This window comes from Hyperoodon ampullatus (assembly GCF_949752795.1).
Source record: "Hyperoodon ampullatus genome assembly, chromosome: 19".
NCBI classification, from domain to species: Eukaryota; Metazoa; Chordata; class Mammalia; order Artiodactyla; family Ziphiidae; genus Hyperoodon; species Hyperoodon ampullatus.
This window is the reverse complement of record NC_136932.1, coordinates 41,896,082-41,916,244: the sequence shown is the minus strand read 5'-3', so window position 1 is coordinate 41,916,244 and position 20,163 is coordinate 41,896,082. Positions and strand designations below refer to the sequence as shown.

General features: G+C 54.8%; 1 protein-coding gene across 3 annotated transcripts in view; it reads right to left on the bottom strand.

Annotated features, from left to right (window-relative positions):
• The window catches only part of ITGAE (integrin subunit alpha E), a gene marked incomplete at its 5' end in the record, with an annotated part of 59,039 nt that overhangs the window by 24,452 nt on the left and 14,424 nt on the right, over window positions 1–20,163 (bottom strand). For all 3 annotated transcript variants that reach the window (XM_079726087.1, XM_079726089.1, XM_079726088.1), the window contains 15 exons: window positions 783–913; window positions 2,495–2,625; window positions 3,652–3,888; window positions 4,555–4,695; window positions 5,057–5,199; window positions 5,746–5,881; window positions 7,395–7,462; window positions 7,968–8,118; window positions 8,708–8,861; window positions 10,085–10,236; window positions 10,835–10,950; window positions 11,364–11,510; window positions 11,731–11,848; window positions 12,200–12,267; window positions 13,518–13,609. In XM_079726087.1, the coding sequence (XP_079582213.1) occupies window positions 783–913; window positions 2,495–2,625; window positions 3,652–3,888; window positions 4,555–4,695; window positions 5,057–5,199; window positions 5,746–5,881; window positions 7,395–7,462; window positions 7,968–8,118; window positions 8,708–8,861; window positions 10,085–10,236; window positions 10,835–10,950; window positions 11,364–11,510; window positions 11,731–11,848; window positions 12,200–12,267; window positions 13,518–13,609 (1,985 nt within the window). The remainder of the gene's footprint in view (window positions 1–782; window positions 914–2,494; window positions 2,626–3,651; window positions 3,889–4,554; window positions 4,696–5,056; window positions 5,200–5,745; window positions 5,882–7,394; window positions 7,463–7,967; window positions 8,119–8,707; window positions 8,862–10,084; window positions 10,237–10,834; window positions 10,951–11,363; window positions 11,511–11,730; window positions 11,849–12,199; window positions 12,268–13,517; window positions 13,610–20,163) is intronic.

The following is a 20,163-nucleotide window of genomic DNA, read 5'->3' as shown; positions in this document are numbered from 1 at the left end:
AGTGTCACACAGCCACCCAGCAGCTGCCATTCGGGCTCTGTGGCCTGAACCTTTCAGCCTATACAGCTGGAACCGATAGGCCTGCCCTTTTCTAATTAACAGATTTGATCATGGACTCTTGCAGTAAAGCCAGTCCACCTGGGAGAGCACATTCTGACCTGCAGGAAGACATCTCCAGGATTGTTACTGAGAGATTAAGCCCTGGGGACGGTTGCTGGGGGATTGTTCTGGCAGGGATCTCTTGGGTTGGCAGTGAGTACCTGGGCTGTGAAAGCCATGCCTTCTGGAAGTTCTCCCAACCAGTGCCAACTAAGGGGATGGGAAGGGAGGCCAGGCCTCCGGCAGGTTATCCAATCCCCCTGGGCCAGGGAGACACGGTGAGCAGGGAAGGGAAGAAGATGTAAATCAGGGAGAAAGAGGACAGGCACTTCTCGGGAGCCCTACACACACACGCACAGGCGTGGGCACAGTAGGTGGAGATGGAGAAGTGCTGGCCTTTTTCTGAGTCTTCTTTCAGAAACTCAACCCTTCAACCCAAGGAAGGGATCCAGTGCCCCTTTTCCCAACAGGGTCAGAGAGACCCCTTCAGAGTGTGGACTTGACAGCAGATCACCCTTTTCCGGGGTGGTTCCCATTAAACTGAACCTAAGGTCAAAGGAGCTAAAGTCTAATAGAGGGATTTCATAACACCCCGCCCCCACCCAGCCCTCTTTTCCTGCCCCCCACTGAAGCCAGCAGGGACTGACCACAGCACTGGATGGGTCAGCTAGGCTGCCTGTTACCTGACTCAGCAGCTGGGGACACAGAGCTGATTTCAAAACACAAATTCACATTCACATTGCTGTAGAAGCCAATGGGCAGTGCCTTGGGGGTGAAGGTCATGGACAGCTTCAGACGAACCACAGGTCTTGAGCTAAACAAGACAGCAAAGAGGACCATGAGAAGGGACCATAGGACTTCTGGATCAGTGCCTGAGCTCTTTCCTTCATTCAGTGAATATATATTGAACACCTCTCTTATGCCAAGTGCTGTTCTGAGTCTTCAGGATACTATAGGGAAAGAGATAAGCCCTGCTCTAGTGGGAAAACAGACAACAAGCAAATAAACAAGAAGAAACAGGAAAATCCTATGTACAGGAAATGCTATGATAAAAATAAAATAGGATTGGGACTTCCCTGTCAGTCCAGTGGTTAAGACTCTGTGCTTCCATTGCAGGGGGCCCGGGTTTGACCCCTGGTCAGGGAACTGAGATCCTGCATGCCGCGCAATGTGGCCAAAAAATAACTAAATAAATAAATAAAATAGGATAAGGTAATAGAGACTGGGAGCTACTTAGCTGGTGGTCAGGGATGGCCTCACAAATGAGGAGACATTTAAGTTGAGCTCTGTTACCGAGAAAGAGCCCATTCTGTGAAGATCTAGGGGAACTGCATTACAGGCAGAAAGCACAGCTGATACAAAGGCCCTGTGGTAGGAATGAGTTTGCTTTGTCTGAGGAACACAAAAGTCAGCATAACTGGGGCACAATTAGTGAGACAGAGAGTAGTAACTAGTGGCAGGGATGGAGGGGTCTGCAGGGCCAGGCCATGGTAAGGAATTTCGATTTTACTCTAAGTGGGAACCACTGAGGGGTTTTGAGCAGCAGAATGAAAGGGTCTCTCTGGCTGCTGTGTGGAGAACGGAGCACAGGGAGTGGCAGCAGGGAAGGACGCCATGGCAGTGGTCCAGGCGAGAGGTGACAAGGTCATGAACTACTAGGAAGTACTTTGGAGGCAGAGCCAACAAAAACTTGTTGATGGGATGGCAGGGAAAGGAAAAAGAGGAGTCAAGGCTGACTCTTGGGTTTTTATCCTGAACAAATGGCACCCTTTGCTGAGATGGGAAGCCCGGGAGGGGCAGGTGGGGAGAATGAAGGGTGGGTGGGAGTGAGTCCTTTTTTTTTTTGGCCGCCCCATGGGGTTTGCGTGATCTTAGTTCCCTGACCAGGGACTGAACCCACGTCCTCTGCAGTGAAAGCACCGAGTCCTAACCACTGGACCGCCAGGGAAGTCCCCCTTTTTTGTTTTGAATAAACAGCCGAGTCTGCAGCTTCGCGGAGAGCACAGGGCAGATTGGTGCCCTGCCAGATTATTTATAGCCATGGGACTAGATCACTCACTTAGGGATGGAGCACAGAAGCTCTGAAATTAATGATAGTAATAATAGCAGCCATCACTGAGCACCATGCTAAATACTTTGCATTGATCCTCTCAGTCCTCATAACTCTGAGAGGTAGGTGCATTGTTATTCCCATTTATAGATAAGAAAATTGGGACTTAGAAATTCTGCCCAAGGGCACACCGTTAAGTGCAAGCGGAGGTTCAAAGCCAGCTAGGCAGAGCCAGTGCCCTTAACCACTGCACTTACTCCCTCCCATCAGTGCCTGGTGCCTTCAGGAGGTCACTTAGGGCAGGGCAACTGGGTGAAGCTGCCAGAAGGCAGAGCAGACCCCTACCGGAGCACAGCCGCCTGGCCCAGAGCGCCCACAGTGATGTCGGCAAGGCCGTCGCCACTGAAATCTAAGCCACCTGCCACCGATGTGCCGAAGTACTGGAGTCCTGGGGCCACCACTGAGGCTCTGATCCTCTGTAGATAGAGAAACACAAGGTGTCAGGGAGGTAAAGGGGTTTCCTTTTGGTTTAATTCAATCAGCAGATTAGCCTTTGTCCCCACCCCAGGGAGCCCTCAGCTGAGGAACTGGAAAGAAAACATCAAGGTTCTCCCAGGGAGGCTTGCAGGGGGGTGGGGCTTGGCAGGGAGAGTAAGGAGAGCAGGGGTTGGGGAAGAGTAGGGTCGTCCCAGGAAACAGTCAGGGGTCAGTGCAGTGGGCACAGGGAGAACTGGGCACAAGCAGTCCTCCTGTGGGGCTGAGGCGAGCGTGGCTCTGAACTACATTTCAGAAACACCACTGAAGCACAGGGTGGAAGATGGGGAAGAGGAAGGAGCCAGGGCAGGAGTGGTGGGGATGGAGAGGAGGGGCTGGATTTGGGAGACAGTAGGATCTTTAGGAGGCAGAGGCTGACAGGCTGAGCTGAGGTCTGGGACTAGCCTGGGTTTCTGCTGTGAGCAGCGGAGGGGTAGGGCCCAGGGGAGCAGCAGGTCTAGGGGAAGAGGATGCTCTCAGTTGGGCATCCTGAGAGTGAGATGCTGGAGGCCATCCAGGTGAGGGGCTCAGGAGCAGCTGGACACACAGGACTGAAGCTTGGAGAGAAACTGCAGCTGGATGTGAGTGAAAGTGCCCATAAGAGATGTAGCGTGGAAGTTGGCAATGGATTCCTGGGGGGTGAGAGCTAGGCTTGGGGTGGGGGGAGGGGTTGGGTGGGAGACAGGAGCCAGAGAAGGGACAGAGAGAGGAAAGAGGATCTGAGGCAGGTCCCTGGTCAGGAATGCCAAAGAAGGAGGGAGTCACAGGTCAGGAAAGTACATGGATGTTGCCACAACCTCTAGCCCCACTGGAAGGGTCTGAGGTGAGAACCTCCAAGTGACTTCTGTCCTTCAACCCCCTGGCACCTGCCTGGCACTTAGGACTGGAGCTGGCTTGGGACTCAGGCCATCATATCTGGGGAAGGTCAGAGTCCCAGAGTAGAGGAAAGAGAGAGCCCTGCGGATCACCTGTGGCTGGTTGGTAGAGAGGTCAACCAGCTGGTTGGTAGAGTGTCCATTGTAGATGTACACGCTGCCGAAGCCTACACCATCATCTGCCCCAAAGTCTTCCAGGGGGGCCCCGATGGCCACATCTATGAGCTCATCCTGACTGATGTCCCCGACTGTCGCCATGGCAAAGCCAAATCGCGCATAAGTTAACCCGGGGCGCCCACTCAGCGTGCGTACCAAGGAGAAGGAACCATCCTGTAAGGCAGAGAGGCAGCTCAGCCCTCAAGACAGGGATGCGGGGTGCCCACCCCACTGCCACCCCAGGAAGCATGCTCAAGGACTTGTTGATTCTGATTCTCCAGCAGGGAGGGAGTCTGTGGCTCAGAAGAGGCAAGAGACCTTCCCAGGTCTGCACAGTGAGTGGGTGGTGAAGCTGGGGTCCCCCTGCCTTGCAGTTCAGGACCAAGGGCTGCACTCCTCTGCTCCCGTGACTGGGGTACTGGGGTGGCGATCAGGAGGCCTGGCTTCTCGCCTTGGCTCCACCACACACTTGCTCTGTAAACTGGAGCAAGTCTCAACATCACTGAGCCTCAACTGTCTCATCTGTAAAATGGGAGTAACAGCTACCTCCCATAGTTACTGTGAGAAACAAGTGAGATCACAGACAGGATGTGCTTTGTCAACCGTGCAGCTATTTGCGATGTCATCATCATCAACATGAGATGATGGGTGGGGAAAGTAAGAAAGTCGGGGAGGGGATGGAGGGGAGCAGTCGCCCCACCAGGCTGCCATCCACCCTGAGCTCCCCATCACCGCCCTCTGGTGCAAGGCAGGGCCGGGGCGTTCCCAGCCTCTGTCGCCTCAGCCCCAGGCTGAGCAGCCACAGCCTCAGCCAACTTGCGAAGATGATGACTTTCCCACCTGCTTGTTCACACGATACACATAGACTCTGCCCTCCTCGCCTTGAACGTGGTAAAACGGGGCGGCCACCAGCAACAAGTCTGTGGTCCCATCCATGTCGACGTCCACAGGGCACAGCTCAGAGCCAAAATAGGACCCCATCTACAGGCCAGAGGGAACGCAACTCACAGGAGTGCCAGGGAGGCACGCCCCCACCGCCAGACCCCTCAGCAAAGCTAGACCTCTGCTCTTGCTCTTCCTGGACCACCAAATTTGGGTCAGACCAGATCAATTTGTTCAGCAGAATAACACAGGAGACTGGGTGAACAGCCTGATCCCCCATGATGTGGGAAACCAGCTGGCGCTCAGACACGCAGAGCCGGGGCAGAGGCTGAGTTCTGTCTGAGTTCTGCCCAGGCTGGGTCCCCAACCCACTGTGTGCCCTGGAGCCCACCCCGTTCCCTCTGGGACCTCCAGATCCCCATCTGTAATAACGGGGGTGGGGGTCCTTCTCCAGCAGTACCTGCTCGCCCTCCAGCACTGGTACAAAGTTGGTCTCTTTGCCCTCCTTCCGGAGCTCAAACACAGCCCCTCGCTGCTTGTGCCGTGGAGCCCCTGCCACATAGGAGAGGCCACAGGCCTTGTGCAGCACAGCCACCGAGTAACCTGGGGGGGCAGATGGGGAACTGTGATCAGGATCTCCCACCGGGCCATTCCTTTGGCCCCCCCACCTTCCTAGCCAGGACTTCGAAGTAGCTTGGGCAGGGAGGCAAAAATGGAGAGACTATCTTTCTCATCCTTTTAAAATCATCAGCGGTGGCTCCACTTACCCATCCGGCTGCTCACACACGTGTGTCCCACCACATAGATGGGATAGACACACACGATCATACATACAGCTTCACTCAAAATACACTCCACACACATTCATCACCCATGTTCATCACAAACGCAGTGCATGAAGACTGAGGAGGGGTGAAGGGTCACCCACCGCCATTACTAATGGAGAGGCCCTACCTCCCTAGGCAGCTGCCGGGCCCTGGCGCTTTGGTACCAAGCAGGCCTAATTCTCAGCCTCAGGCTCCCTAACTGGGGCCCTTCCCTCAGTCCATGTGATGGACCTGGGCCCTCCCCAGCTAGGAAGCGCACTGCAGCCTGTGTCCCTGTACAGGCCCCGCCCACACCCAGGTAGCCTCCAGGCCCCGCCCTCACCCAGGTAGCTGTACTGCACAGCCTTGGCATCCACTGCCGTCTGGTTCAGGAAGCGGCCCTTGCGGCTGCTCATGTTGTAGAACAGCGTGCCCCCCGACCAGTCGAAGGCCCCTACAGCACCGAGCAGCACCTGCCCCTGCAGGAGACAAGGGTTGGCGGCCATCTGAGCGGGAGGGACCCAGGGCCAGCCAGGGTGGCCTCGGGTCTACCTGCCAGCACAGCAAACCCTGCAGGGGGGATGAGGGGCATTCAATGCACCCGGCCAGAGACGCAGGAGGAAGGCAAGAGGCAAACACTGGGTTCCTGCCTTGTACCCATGATCCTGTCAGGGCAGCTGTCCCTCCAGTACCAGCAACCCCTGGGGCAGAAATCCAACCCAGGGCCCAGATGTTGAGCATTTAAAAAAGTATGACTGGGCTTCCCTGGTGGCGCAGTGGTTGAGAGTCCGCCTGCCGATGCAGGGGACACGGGTTCGTGCCCCGGTCTGGGAAGATCCCACATGCCGCGGAGCAGCTGGGCCCGTGAGCCATGGCCGCTGAGCCTGCGCGTCCGGAGCCTGTGCTCCGCAACGGGAGAGGCCACAACAGTGAGAGGCCCGTGTACCGCCAAAAAAAAAAAAAAAAAAAAAAAAAAGTATGACTGAGGGACTTCCCTGGTGTCACAGTGGTTAAGAATCCGCTTGCCAATGCAGGGGACATAGGTTCGAGCCCTGGTCCAGGAAGATCCCACATCCCGCACAGCAACTAAGCCAGTGCTCCACAACTACTGAGCCTGCGCTCTAGAGCCTGTGAGCCACAACTAGTGAGCCCTCGTGCCACAATTACTGAAGCCTGTGTGCCTAGAGCCCGTGCTCTGCAAGAGAATCCCCCACTTGCCGCAACTAGAGAAAGCCTGCGTGCAGCAACAAAGACCCAACACAGCCAAAAATAAATAAATTAAAAAAAAAAAAAAAAGTATGACTGAGCAAAATGGGGCTCATGCCCTCCAAGTCTGCACAGCCTGAGTCTGGCACCCAAGGCCCACCTGTGTCAAGTGACATGCTAACCGCACTTCCACCACATGCAAGGACGGTGTCCTCACTGCCCGTATCCCTCCCCATCTGTGGGGAACAGGGCCTCTGGTGGGGAGAAGTACCCGGCTTGGTAGGCAAGCCCACCCAGGCCTGGGTGTTACCAGTCTGTGTTAAGGAAGCTGTTTAATCCTTGAGCGCAGGACGACATGACCTCCTGTTATAAACAGGGCCATTCTCTCCTTGACCTCAAAGGTCCAGGTTAGGGCGAGCACACAGAAGTGTTTTCCTTTGTCCTAAAATGGCTCTTTCATGGGACTTCCCTGGTGGTCCAATGGTTAAGATTTTGCCTTCCAATGCAGGGCGCGCAGGTTTGATCCCGGGTTGGGGAGCTAAGATCCCACATGCCTCGGGGCCAAAAAAACCAAAATACAAAACAGAAGCAATATTGTAACAAATTCAATAAAGACTTTAAAAATGGTTCACATCAAAAAGTCTCTATAAAAAAAAAATCTTAAATTGGCTCCTTCAGAGGCCTCACCACAGGAGGGCACTGAGAGCCAGGGGACCCTGAGTCCCTGGGAGTCGCCGGGGCCCCTCCTCTGTGGAGAGCCTACCTGGTGCTGAGTCGGCCACGTACCTCGTCCAGGATCTGGGCGCTGAACCCAACCTGTGCCAGCTGGTAGTGGAGGGCATCTCCGACCGTGCCTGGAAGCCAAGAAGCCCAGTGAGACTGCTGTGGGCCGAGGTGAAGGGAGAAACCAAGTCGGGGAAGGGTCCGGCTTGGCCTCCTCCCAGAGGGAAGGATGTTCTGGTAGGATGGGACGAGCATCAGGTTGGAGTTGAGATCTGGGTCCTGCTTTAGCAGCTACTGGCAGCATAGCTGGGAAGAGGGCCATCCCCTCCCTCTTCCTGGGCCTCAGTTTCCTCACCTGGGAGCTCCTGGGAGCAGGAATCATGCCCCAGTCACCCTTCTTCCTCCCGCACCAGAAAGAGCTTCTCATCAGAGTTTCACGGAATTTGGGGGAAGTGAGGAAGGCTGGGGATATTGTTGCCTTTTTAGAGATGGAACAGCTGAGGCTCAGAGAGGTGACAGGAGTTGCCAGAGTGCCACATGGAGGGAGGACAGGAGTAGGGCTGGAGCGCGGGCCTCGGGCCTCCTGCTGAATGCCGAGGGGGTTGCCACAGGGTGGCCAGGGACCTGGAGCCTCACCTTCCACGCTAATGATGCTCTGCTGCAGTTTGCTCAGCAGCCCATCCAGCGCTGAGTAGTTGGTCACCTTGAAGGCATGGTCCTCATCGGGGTCCGAGGCGATCAGCTTCAGCTCGTTGTACGCCCTAGTTTTATTAAATGCATCTCCCACCTGCACAGAGGCCCTGGGTCAGTGGGCCAGCACCGCGAGGGCTCTCCAGGCCCAGAGAGAGAGCTGAGCCCCTCCGTCTGGCCTTCAGGGCCCCCCATCACCTCCCTCCTTCTCTCCCTGCTCCCTGTTCTCCCACACACTCTACGTGTGTTTTCCTGAACACACCGGGCTCCTCACCCCTGCCCACGCTATTCCCTCTGCCTGCAGAGCCCTTCCTGCCTCCGCTGTGCCCTAAGTCAGCTACTCCTCTTTGTCCTCCGAGACTCAGCTCAGCACCCGCTCCTCCTGGAACCTTCCCTGACACCCCTCCTGTGGGCTCCCAGGGTGTCCACTGCTCTCCCCATCACTGCTGGGCAAGTGAGCTGTGACCACCACTGGGAAATGAGCCGTCTGCGGGGAAGACCCTGAGTGGGGTGGGGGAGTGCGGGGTGCATGGGACACGGGGGCTGAAAGAAGAGAAGTTGGTGAGTGTTTGTGAGCGCAGCAGGGTTTGGGCAAGCTGCTTACTGAAGCCCTTCTAGGAGCCCTGGCTTCTCCCCACCCCAGGCTGTACAGGGTCACGAGGTATCCCCCAGCTCCTGGTTCTTACCCCAATGGCAAAGCGCTCAACACCTTGCATCTTTGTGGAGTCGATGACAGTTGTGAGGTTGAGGGGGTCCCCGAATATGTCCCCATCAGTGAGCACCACCATGACCTTGGATGCCTTTTCTCTGGAGCCATGGCTTGGTGTGAAGATGTTGTCTCTAAATCGGGGAGAGTAAAGGGAGAGAACTTTGCCAAAGGGATGACTGAACCCTGGGGAGATTTTATTCACTGACCTGTTTTAGAATTGAAGAGGATTAAGGAGCCCTCCTGGGAGAACAAAGGCTCAAAGAGGGGTGGTGATGTCCCTGGGTACACAGCTGCGCGGGTGGAGGTGAGGCTGCAACACAGGTGTTCTTACCCCTCACCTGCTCCCAATAGAAAGGTGCTGGACAACTAGAGAAAGCCAGTGCACAGCAACGAAGACCCAATGCAGCCAAAAATAAGTAAGTAAATAAATTTATTTTTAAAAAAAGAAAAAGAAAGGTGCTGGACAGCACTGGAGTCTATTCCTCGTGTGTATGTGTGGGAATAATAATGATATTAAAAACAGTGGCTAAGGGGCTTCCCTGGTGGCGCAGTGGTTGACAGTCCGCCTGCCGATGCAGGGCACACGATTCGTGCCCGGGTCTGGGAAGATCCCACATGCCGCGGAGCGGCTAGGCCCGTGAGCCATGGCCGCTGAGCCTGTGTGTCCAGAGCCTGTGCTCCGCAACGGGAGAGGCCACAACAGTGAGAGGCCTGCGTACCGCCAAAAAAAAAAAACAAAAAAAAAAACAGTGGCTAAGATTTACATAGAACTTAGATGCCAGGCACTCTGGTATGCACCGTACATATTTTAAGGCAAGTACTATTATTCTTATTATTATTTATCATTATTACTGGCCACACCTTGCAGCTTGCAGGATCTTAGTTCCCCGACCAGGGACTGAACCCTGGCCTCAGCAGTGAAAGCGCCAAGTCCTAACCACTGGACTACCAGGGAATTCCCTATTATTCTCATTTTAAAAGTGAGAAAATTGAAGCATAGAGCGGTTAGGCAACTCGCCCAAGGTCTCACAAGTACTAACTGTAGCTGGGATTGAACCCAGGGAGCCTGCCCACTAAGCCCCTCTGATAAGCACTGTGCCCTACTGCTGCTCGCAGGAGGAGTCTTTGGAAGAATTTCTGGAGGACTGTCTTGGGGTGTCATCTATCAGCCAAGGCTGGGTTGGAAGGCCTCACAATGTCCCCTTTCAGCCAAGGAAGAGCCTGAACCCTGACCCTCTCCTCTACACAGTCTGTCCAGCCACCTTCTCCAGGTAGGATGCCTCAGAGCCTCTGGGCAGGGCCGTGGACTGGCACTCAGTAGGTGTACAGGTAATTCTGTTGCCCTCACACTCACAGGACATGCTGCATGGCAGAGGCAGTCTTGGTGACATTCCCCACTTGAGTGATGTTCTGGACTCTGGCGAGGGAGGCTGTAACGTCTTGGCTGTCCTGAAGGTCAAGCTCTGTCTGGATGACTTCCCCATATTGCACCAGGGCAAAGCTGCACTGCAGGGGAGGGGCCAAGAGGGAAGGAGTTTGGCAGAGTTGCCCAAGGCCACCCCTGCCCCTTAGATGGCTCCGCCTGGAAGCAGTGGAAGAATCCACTCGTTCCTCCTAGTCTCTGGGCAGGAGGAGATGCTCAGGCAGAGGGAAATCTCTAAGCCAGTGGGGGTGGAGGAAGGTGTGGTAGTAATGGCTCCCAGTGAATCACAGACTTCTCCTTGAGTCCATGTCCCTGTGTAGTCCCCCTCTTCCATGCTGACTCCGGGATAGGCCAGGGGACTTGCTTTGGCCAATGGGACATCAGCAAATGTGATATAATCAGAGGTTTGGAAAGTGCTTGCCATGAAAGAGTTGGGCTGGGCTGCTGGAGACACATGGTCCAGACAAGCGAGGGCATCTTAGGGTCCAGTCAAGCAACCAGATGTCTGCAGCTGCAGGAATAACTCTAGGCAAGACCAGCAAAAGAACCACCCAGCTGAGCCCAGACCGAACAGCCGACCCATAGAAGGAGAGCAGATCGCTGGTGGATGTTTTGAGGTGGTTTGTTCACAGCGGTAGATAACGCACAAGCTGTGTGAGTCCAACTCTTAGGGAAGCTCACCTCAAAGCACTTCTCATAGATGTTCTTCATCATGTTGGAGATGAAGTCTTTGGCTCTCTGGAAGTCTGGGGGATCAATGCTTCCTGAGCCATCCAGGATGATGGCGATCTCAGTGCCTGGGCCAAGACAGGGAACAGGTCAGAAGTGGGCTTGGCATCTGGGGCAGGAGTGAGGGCAACTCGTCCTGCCCTGAAGGGCACCCACCCAGTTCAAGCCCTGAGGGCTCAGTTCAGGGAGGGCATCAGTGCCGCTCCCAAGAGTGAAGCCTTTGTCTCAGAGGCAGAGAGAGAGCCAGAACCTGCTCAGGCTCTGACTTACTGCATGAGTCACTCCTAGCACCCCCACTCTCTGGGCCTCAGTTTTCCCATCTGTAAGATGGAGAGAGACAGGGCTGGGACTGGCCAGGCCTGTAGAATCCAGCCACTGCTCTCCATCTTTTGGACCTAGGCACGCCTCACCCCTGGAGGTTGCCAGCCTAGGGAGTCAGCTCTGAGAGCTCTGGGAGCGACCCAGATTTGCCTCTTCTCACCAGCTGACTCCTCGTCCTCGTCCTCTGTCTCCTCCTCCTCCTCCACCTTCAAATCCCGGCGCAGCCTGGCTGTGTTCTCCATGCTGCTTTTTTTGTTCTTGGAGCAGTGTCCAGCATCCACAGGGGCATCAGGGTCCAGTAATTTTTCTTTAAAAAGTACACATGGAAGAGCTCAGAGTCAGACGGCCTCCTCGTTCACCTCCATGGAAGCCTGCTTTAGCTCTGCCCTGGTTCCTTCACATGGGGCCTAAGCTGCCTTGCCCCCTCCGGGCCTCTGTGTCCCTCTGCAACTACCACGGGCTGGCGCCTCTTCTTGCAGACCCCAGGATATCCCTTCAGAGCTGTCCAACGAGGGTCCAGTCCTTACCAAGGTCAGAGAAGTAGACCTGGGCACAGGGACGGAGGTCAGGGGCCAGCAGGATGCAGTTGCCTGTGAGCTCTGAGCTGAGGCTCTGGGGCCTCCGGGTCGTCACTTGAATGCAGATCTAGAGGAGGGGGAGAAAAGGAGGGGAAAGCCCGGGTCACCTCCAGCCCAGGCTCCTTCGTCACAGCCACACCCACACCCCCACGTCAGAACCCAGTGGCTCAACCAGGCAGGGGACGCAGGAACAGCTTGCTCACCCCTCACCAGGGGTAGGAGTCGCTGCCTGGGTCAGTGTGCTGGGTCACACGGAGTACCCAGCTCAGAGCCGCTGTCAGCCCTGGGGCTGCCAGGGATACAGTTGGGCTCAGCCCTGAGAATAACACGCCAGTCAGGACTGGAATCCACACGGTCAACCGCAGGGGTAGCACCAGCTCCCCAAGGCCCTCCATCCTCCCCCGCCACGCATACTCACCAAAACACCGTGGTGGTTCCGGACAACTGTCACTCCACGGTACCTCCCCTTTGGGCTGGGGACAGTCTCTGAAACAGTGAGGCCCAGGTAAGGAGGGAGGAATGCTGGGAGGCAACCCAGGAGCCAAGGTCAGAGGGCACAGGGCCATCTTGGTCAAAGCCCCATGAGGAAGAGCTGGCCACTCAGAGCATCCTCTACAAGCTGGATGGGGGGGCCTTCAAGGACAGGCCTCTCTTCCAGGCTCATTCGGTGTCTCATTCAACATATGCCCCTGATGTCTGCTCTGTGCCCAGCCTGCGACAGATGGTGATAGGGATCCAGAAACACTGAGACCTGGTGCTGGTCCTCCAGGGACCCCTGGGCTGGTGGGCAGGCAGGCAGAGAAGCACCAGCTGGCAGGCGTGTGCAGCACCAGGGAGGAATGGCAAGAGGCTGAGGGGCTGGCCCTAGAATCCAATGAACTCCCCCCTTCTCAAAGTCCTGTCTCCGGGGAATGTTACTGCCCGACATCCCCAGGGGCAGAAGTGTAGCTCCTTTCCCTCCCGCCCCACTGTGGGCCTCAGGAGACTTGCATTTTTGAGTCCCAGGATCACTCAGTCACCCTGCTGGACCATGTGCCCTTCTGAGGCAGAGATGGAGGTTGTTCAACACAGCACCTCCCACAGAGACCAGGACTCCACCTGACATGGCCCAGCGGTCGTCAACAAAGTGGGCCTTCAGTTGGGCTGGGCGGGATGGGGAGAGTTTGGTCAATGAGCGAATTAGGTCCCTTCCTTTGTTCATTCAAACAGCATTATTGAGCACCTAATATACGGCAGACCCCATGCTAGGCGCTAGGATGGCCACAGTTAGATTGCAGGGTCAGAGTCGGGGGGAGGGTTGGGATCCAGTGAGGCATGGTGAGTTGCAGTAGGTTGGGTTTTGGAATCGGGTGGAGTTGGGTTTGCATCTGTGGTGCTGCTCAGATGCGTGACCTTAGTCACAGTGGAAACCAAAGGACTTCTCTTAACTGTAGCTTTCTCTTCTGTAAAATGGTGTGGTTTTGAGGATTAAAAGTCCGCGAACCACTTAGCAGAGTGTCAGGTGACTCAGTAAGCACTCCATCCATTTTAGGTTTCATTTTTGTTGTTAGGATTGGGTCCGGAAAGGTGGGTTGGGGGTTAGGGTTGGGTGGGGATGGGACTGGGCACCAGGATGGAAGGCTTGCTGTGGCTGGTGGTGGAGTCTAGGGTGGAGAGACCGGAATGGTTGGGCTGGATGAGTGGGATTCCTAGAAAGGAGGTCCTGGGAGCATTCCCGGGAGCAGGGGCTGACTTACCTACTGGCTGGCAATGGAGCTCATCCTGAATGAGGGAACACTGATACAGGGGCCCTGCCGTCCTGCTGGTCCTGGGACTGGTTACCAGGAGCCTGAGCGAAAGAGTAGGCAGCAAAGTTGAGCTGGTCAGCGATTCCCTTTTCCTCCCTACCTGCCCAGACACAGTCCTTCCATTCCAGGCCCACAGACCCACAGGTTCCCTGTGGGGAAAACTATGGAGAAGACCAGACCTGGAAAGGTGGGCAGGCTCCCAGCCCAGGGTGGTGGATCTGCATTACGAGGGAGGCATGGGCTCAACCTTTGCACAGCTCCAGGCAGGAAATGGCTAAATGCATCCCCTCTCTGCCTGCTGGCTCACCCTGACAGAAATGGGGTGACATTGGTGGTAAATAAAGACTCGCTGCTCTTTGATGGTGGTGGGGGGAACCAGGAAGCCACCAGCAGCACAGTTGCTTCTGTTGGGGACAGTGCTGCCTTCCTAGCGGCTGCAAGGGCACCTGCCCCACCTGGCCCCAGTGACAGCACTTCCTGAGAAGAGCACACTTGTGCCCCTCTCCTAGGGGCAGGTCAGAACTGGAGGTTCTGGGCCCCTCTGCCTGGTTAAGGCAGCCTCAGGAGACGTGATTCCCAATGGCAAACTCTGCCCCCTGCCCAGGGAGACAGCAGAGAGCCAGCGTCAGCCTAAACATTCTCAGTGTGCATGCTGCCCAGGGAGGATCAGGGCTGCCCCAAGACAGGGAGAGAGCTCCCCATCCTAGGAGCTGTGAGTAGGGGGTGTTGGGGAAGGGGCCCGAGGCTGAGCTTGGTAACAGTGAACCAAGTCCAAGGTTTTATGCTGAGGGCAGTAGGAAGCCACAGAGGACTTTATAAAGGGGAAGCTTTATAAAGGGGAAGCTTTATAAAGGAGAAGCTTTATAAAGGGGATTAGACAGGTCATGATGAGTTACAGTGGTTTGGGGGCCAGGAACAAGGTCATGTTTCCACTTCCTCACCTCCCGTTACTTGACATTTAAAAAAATTATGAAATATATCATTCACTTATCTCCATGGGTGACAGGATAATAATAAAATCTACACCTGTGTGTGTGCCCTACCCAGCTTACCCCACCCCAAGCTGACTTCCACCCCTGACAGGGCTCCTGTCAAGGTCAGCAGTGGTCCACACATTGCCAAATCCAAGGGACACCTTTCTGCCCTCATCTTCCTCAACCTCTCGACAGCCCAGGGCATAAGTAACCATCTCTCCCTTGAATCACTTTCTTTTTGATTCCCCGACCTCTCTCACCACTCCTTCTCAAACTCCTTTGCTTGCTCATTCACTGTCTGACTTCTAAATGTCACGGGTGTCCCGGGGCTGGGTCCCTGTTTTCCTCGCCCACACACTCTCCCTGGTGATTGATCCCCTCCAATCCCTGGCTTCAATACACCTATCAATGCTGACATTCCCACCTTTATATCTGCAATGCTAGCATTCCTCCACCAGAAGCCAGACCAGCACAGCTCTAGAAAGCAGAATAATGACCTGCCCTGCCCAGAGAAGTCCATGTCCTAATCCTCAGAGCCCATGAATATGCTACTTTTTATGGCAAAAGGGACTTCATAGATTAAGTTAAAGATCTTGTGTTGGGGAATTTATCCTGGATTATCTGGGTAGGCCCAATGTAATCACAAGGGTCCTTATCAGACCCTTTAAAAATGGAGGAAGGGGCCACAAGCAAAGGAATGCAGGCAGCGCCTAGAACCTAAAGGAAGTGAGGAAACAGATCCTCCCCTTGAGGCTCTAGAAGGAACACAGCCCTGCTAATGCCTTGATTTCAATTCAGTAAGACCCACTTTGGACATCTGACCTCCAAAACTGTAAGATAATAATTTGTGCTGTTTTAAGCCACTAAGTTTGTGGTGAATTGTTACAGCAGCCCTAGGAAACTAATAAATAAACAACTGCCCATTGTCTAATAGGCATCTCAACTTAGAATGTTTGAAACAGAACTATGGTCTTGTTCTCCCTTGCCTGAACTGAACCGTTCCATCTTCCCTGACACAATACATGGCACCACACTGAAGTCCAAAGCCTGGGGGCACCCTTGCTTCGTCTTTTCACTCATCCCCTTCATCAAATCCATCAGTAAACCCTGTTGGTTTTTCCTCCAAACTATATCCAGAGAGCATCTCTTCTCTCTGTTTCCCCTGCCACCATCATCTTGCCCGGTGTGTAGTCATAGCCCCTTGTTATTTTTTCTGTTGTTTGTTTTTTAAATTTGCTCTTGGGACTTCCCTGGTGGTCCAGTGGGTAAGACTCTGAGCTCCCAATGCAGGGGGCCCAGGTTCAATCCCTGGTCGGGGAACTAGATCCCGCATGCATGCCGCAGTGAAGATCCTACGTGCCTCAGCTAAGACCCGGTGCAGGCAAATAAGTAAATAATAAATAAATATTTGTTTAAATAAAATGAAAACTAAAATAAATGTACCCTTGTAAATTACACCATGTCACTCCCTTGTTCCAGCTGCCTCCCGTGCACTTAAGCAGGGAGTCCATACCCCTGGCTGCAGCCCCCGGGGCCTTGCACGATCTGGCACCTCCCCACCGCTGAGACCCCCCTCCTGCTCCCGTGCTCTCCGAGCTCTAGCCCCGCACTGGCTGGCTTCTGTTCCCAGGCTGCCCCCAGCTCTTTCCTGGCTTGGGCCCTCTGCCTTGCTGTGCCCCCTCCCCGCAACCTGGTTCATCCTCATTCCTTGGCCTCGCTTAACTGTCACCTCCTCACAAACGCTTTCTCCAGCCAGCCTCACCTCACAACCCAGTTACTCTGCTTTGCATCATCCCATTTATTTCCTTCCCAGAACTTGTCCCCGTTTGATAGCATCCTGTTTACTTGTTTACTGTTTATTATCTGTCTCTCCCCCTAGCCTCTAAGTTCCCCAAGGAAACTTACAGTCTAGGGGGAGAGGAGCTTGGTAACAGTGAACCAAGTCCAAGTCCTCACAAGTTCCCCAAGTTCCCCTCGCCTCTCTTGTTTGCCATGTTATTTCCAGCACCTGGAACAGTGGCTGGCACAGAGCAGAGGTCTGGTAAACATTTGTTAAATGATGACTGAACAACAGCCGAGGCAGCACATGCAGGGGCTAATCTGGGGCAAGGCTGAGGGGCAGAGGACCACGTGCAGCTGAGCCCCTCAATTAGGTCGCCTGCTCAACAACCTTGCCTCTTTCCCCAGACCCCTCCCAGCCTGAGCCTCAGCCCTGGGCCCAGCACCTTATTCTCTGCTCCCCCGCAAAAGTGGGCTCAGAACTGGGATCCAACCCGACCACGTCTTGGCGGGGTAGGTGCAGGCCTGGAGTAGCCTCAGCTCTCCTTCCTCCTTTGGGCCTTGGCCCAAGCTGTTTCTTCCGCTTGCAATGCCTTTCAGCTCCTTTTCCTGCAGAGCAATCTTCCCAAGTGCCAGCTCCTCAGGAAGGCTTCCCAAAAGAAGGAGCACCTTGAGCCCCTCCAAGCCCTCCAGGAAGCCCTCACCACTGGATACCTACACTTATCCCTGGCTTTTGTTCCCACCTAGACTGTGAGTTCTTGAGAGACCACCATGTACAGCTGCACAGGCTATTCACTGCAGAACCCAAGGTTGCCACCCATATCACAGTCACGCAATGCCGGGGGCCCGGGGCCCCGTCTGAGCTGCCTCTGCCGCCCGTCCCTTTAACCACCTCCACCATGGTGGGTGGTCTCTTGATCTCCAGGTTTATCGTGGCTGGCAAACTAAACTATAACTGAGCTCACCATCAGCTGACAGCCTCAGGGACCCTATTACACCTGGGCTGAGTGCAGCCCATCTCCTGGCTTCACCCAGCTGTAACTCATCTCTGTCCTCAGAATCTATTCCCATGCCGCCCAGGGGGAAGGCCTTCGTTACATTCCACTCCACCCCACTGCAGCGGCCAAGTCCATGATGCTGCCAGCCCTGGCTGTTACAACTTACAGAGAAACAACGTGAGGGAGAGAGAGGCACGTGTCATCCTTGCACGAGGAGCCCAGCCTGTTCCTCTGCGGCCGGGGCGCGTTTCCTGCCCTGTGCAGCAGCCCGTGGTCTCAGGCTCCAAGGTTTGAGGTAGGAACCCAGAGGTGCCTCCCACCACATCCTTCCCCCATGCACGTTCAAACCCGTGAGACCCTCTCTGCTTCAGCAGGTGTCCAGGGAGGTTTTCTTGGGCCCAAGCGGGCTCTTTCCCCCACCCCTGGGGGGCTCGGAGCCTCCTGCTCTGGGTGCTTCAAAGTCCCCTCCTCCACTGTGGCCTTTCAGCTTGGCTTTTTAAAAAATATATAAGTTTATTTATTTTATTTATTTATCTTTGGTTGTGTTGGGTCCTCATTGCTGCGCGTGGGCTTTTCTCTAGTTGCGGCGAGTGGGGGCCACTCCTCGCTGAGGTGCGCAGGCTTCTCATTGCGGTGGCTGCTCTTGTTGCGGAGCACGGGCTCTAGGCACGTGGGCTTCAGTAATTGTGGCACGTGGGCTCCACAGTTGTGGCTCACAGGCTCCAGAGCGCAGGCTCAGTAGTTGTGGCGCATAGGCTTAGTTGCTCCCAGCATGTGGGATCTTCCCAGACCAGGGCTCGAAAAGGTGTCCCCCGTGTTGGCAGGCAGATTCCCAACCACTGCACCACCAGGGAAGCCCTCAGCTTGGCTTCTGAGGGAGGGGGATTAAAGTCTGTTGGGTCTGAAGCTGGAGTGGTGAGGGCCCTGCTGGGGTACTGGAGGGAGGGGGCTCGGCAGGAGATGGTCACAGCATGGCTGAAACCCGGCCTTGACCTTGATGAGTGCGGGGAGTGCAGAACGCTCACGCATTGCAAACTTTGGTAAAACTGAATGCTGACCCAGCTTAGAAGCCACGATCCAGCAATTCCACTGCTGGGCACCCTGTGCCTGATAAAAAGAAGTGCATTCAGCCAGTGAAAGAAAGTACAGAGCTGGGCCAGGGGTGGGAGCGGGGGTTAACTCTCGCCTGGGATGTGCGTGGAAGGGAGCACATGGCTGCAGGGGGCTTATGCGAGGCTGGTCCTGTTCTGCCTCAATCTGGACGCTGCTTACATGGGTGGCTCACTTTGTGAACATTCGCTGATGGCACTCTGATGACGTGCAGTTTTCTGTGCAGCAACAGAACTTTATCAAGACAAAACACAGCAATGCTTACCTTTAATTCTTCTTCCTGGAGCCAGAACATTCCTAACAACCTTCTCACTGCCCTTCAAGCCTTTCAGGCTCCCCAAACCTTTGTGCCCGGTGACAAAGCACGGCCCACCTCCCCCATCCAATGTCTCATCACGCTCAGTTTCAGCCACCGACACCTTCCCAGCCCCCCCACCTGGCTCAGGCTGGCTTCCAGACTTCTGACCAAGCAGCTCTCAGCCCTGACTCCCCCTCCCATGCTTTCTCACACTAATTCCTATTCAGCCCCTAAGTCCCAGTGTCGAGGTACATCCTTTGGCTGAAGGACACACGTGCCTCTATGTCCCCAACGCACCCTGGACGTCCCCACAGAGCAGTCTTCACTCCTCCTGTCATCGACCAACTTGTCTGTTTCCCACAAGAGCCTGGGAGCTCCATGAGGGCAGGGACTGTCTCCTTTAGTATCTTATCCCCCTAGCTTTGCCTGGCACTGAGTAGATGCTCCATAAATACTGATGAATGAATGAATGAATGAATGGGCCCTGCCCTCACCACTTAAATCTAATGGTCACCAACCTCTTCACTGGACAGTGAGGAAATCAAGCATGGGGTCCAAGCCCACTTGGCTGGCGTGGCCATGGCCCAAGTCCAGGGCTATGAGGCTGCCTTGGGAGCCACCACTGCCCACCCATCTGCTACCAAACAGAGCTCCACTCAGCCAGGAGCCCTGAGTGCCTCACCTGGCTCTGCCCCAAAGCTATCTGGACCCTGGGCTCATGGCTCAGGGGTGCCGGGTCTGAAGGAAACCCCTCACCGTGGACCAGAAGCGAAGCAAAGCAAAGCAGCGGCAGGTGAGGGGTGGGGTAGGGAACCAGCCGGGGCAGCTGGGCAGTGGAGCAAGCACAGAAAGAGCCCTGCCACGAACAAGACAGGGAGAGGAAGGGCTGCTCTAGAGTAAGGGAGACTAAAGAGATACAGCCACAATATGCAACACAGGAACCTTGACTGAACCCTGGCTTAAAAATGAGCAGCTCTAAACGTCATCTTGGTGACCACAGGGGACATTGGAGTGTGTGTCGTGACCCTTCACTGCAGAACTTCTCCTAAAACCAAAGACATGTCTCTAATCAGCACACCACCACTACCTCCATCTGATAGAATCTACATTTGATTTACTTGCTTATTGTCTATTTCCCCTGAGCATAAGGATTTGTGTCTGCTTTGCTCACCACTGTTCCCTCAGGGCCTGGCACACGGTAGGTGCTATTGTATAAATGCTTGCAGAGTGAATGGCCATGGTATAAATAATTCTACAACTTGCCTTTTTCATTTTACAATGTGTTTCGAGACTGATCCAGTTCATTACCACTGCACTCAATTCGCTCATTTTACCTGCTTTCAGTGTCGCATTGGATGATTCACACCTTATGTCTTCCATTTTTCCAACGATGCTTATTTCAAAACAATGTCCCAGTCAATATCTCTAGGTGTGCC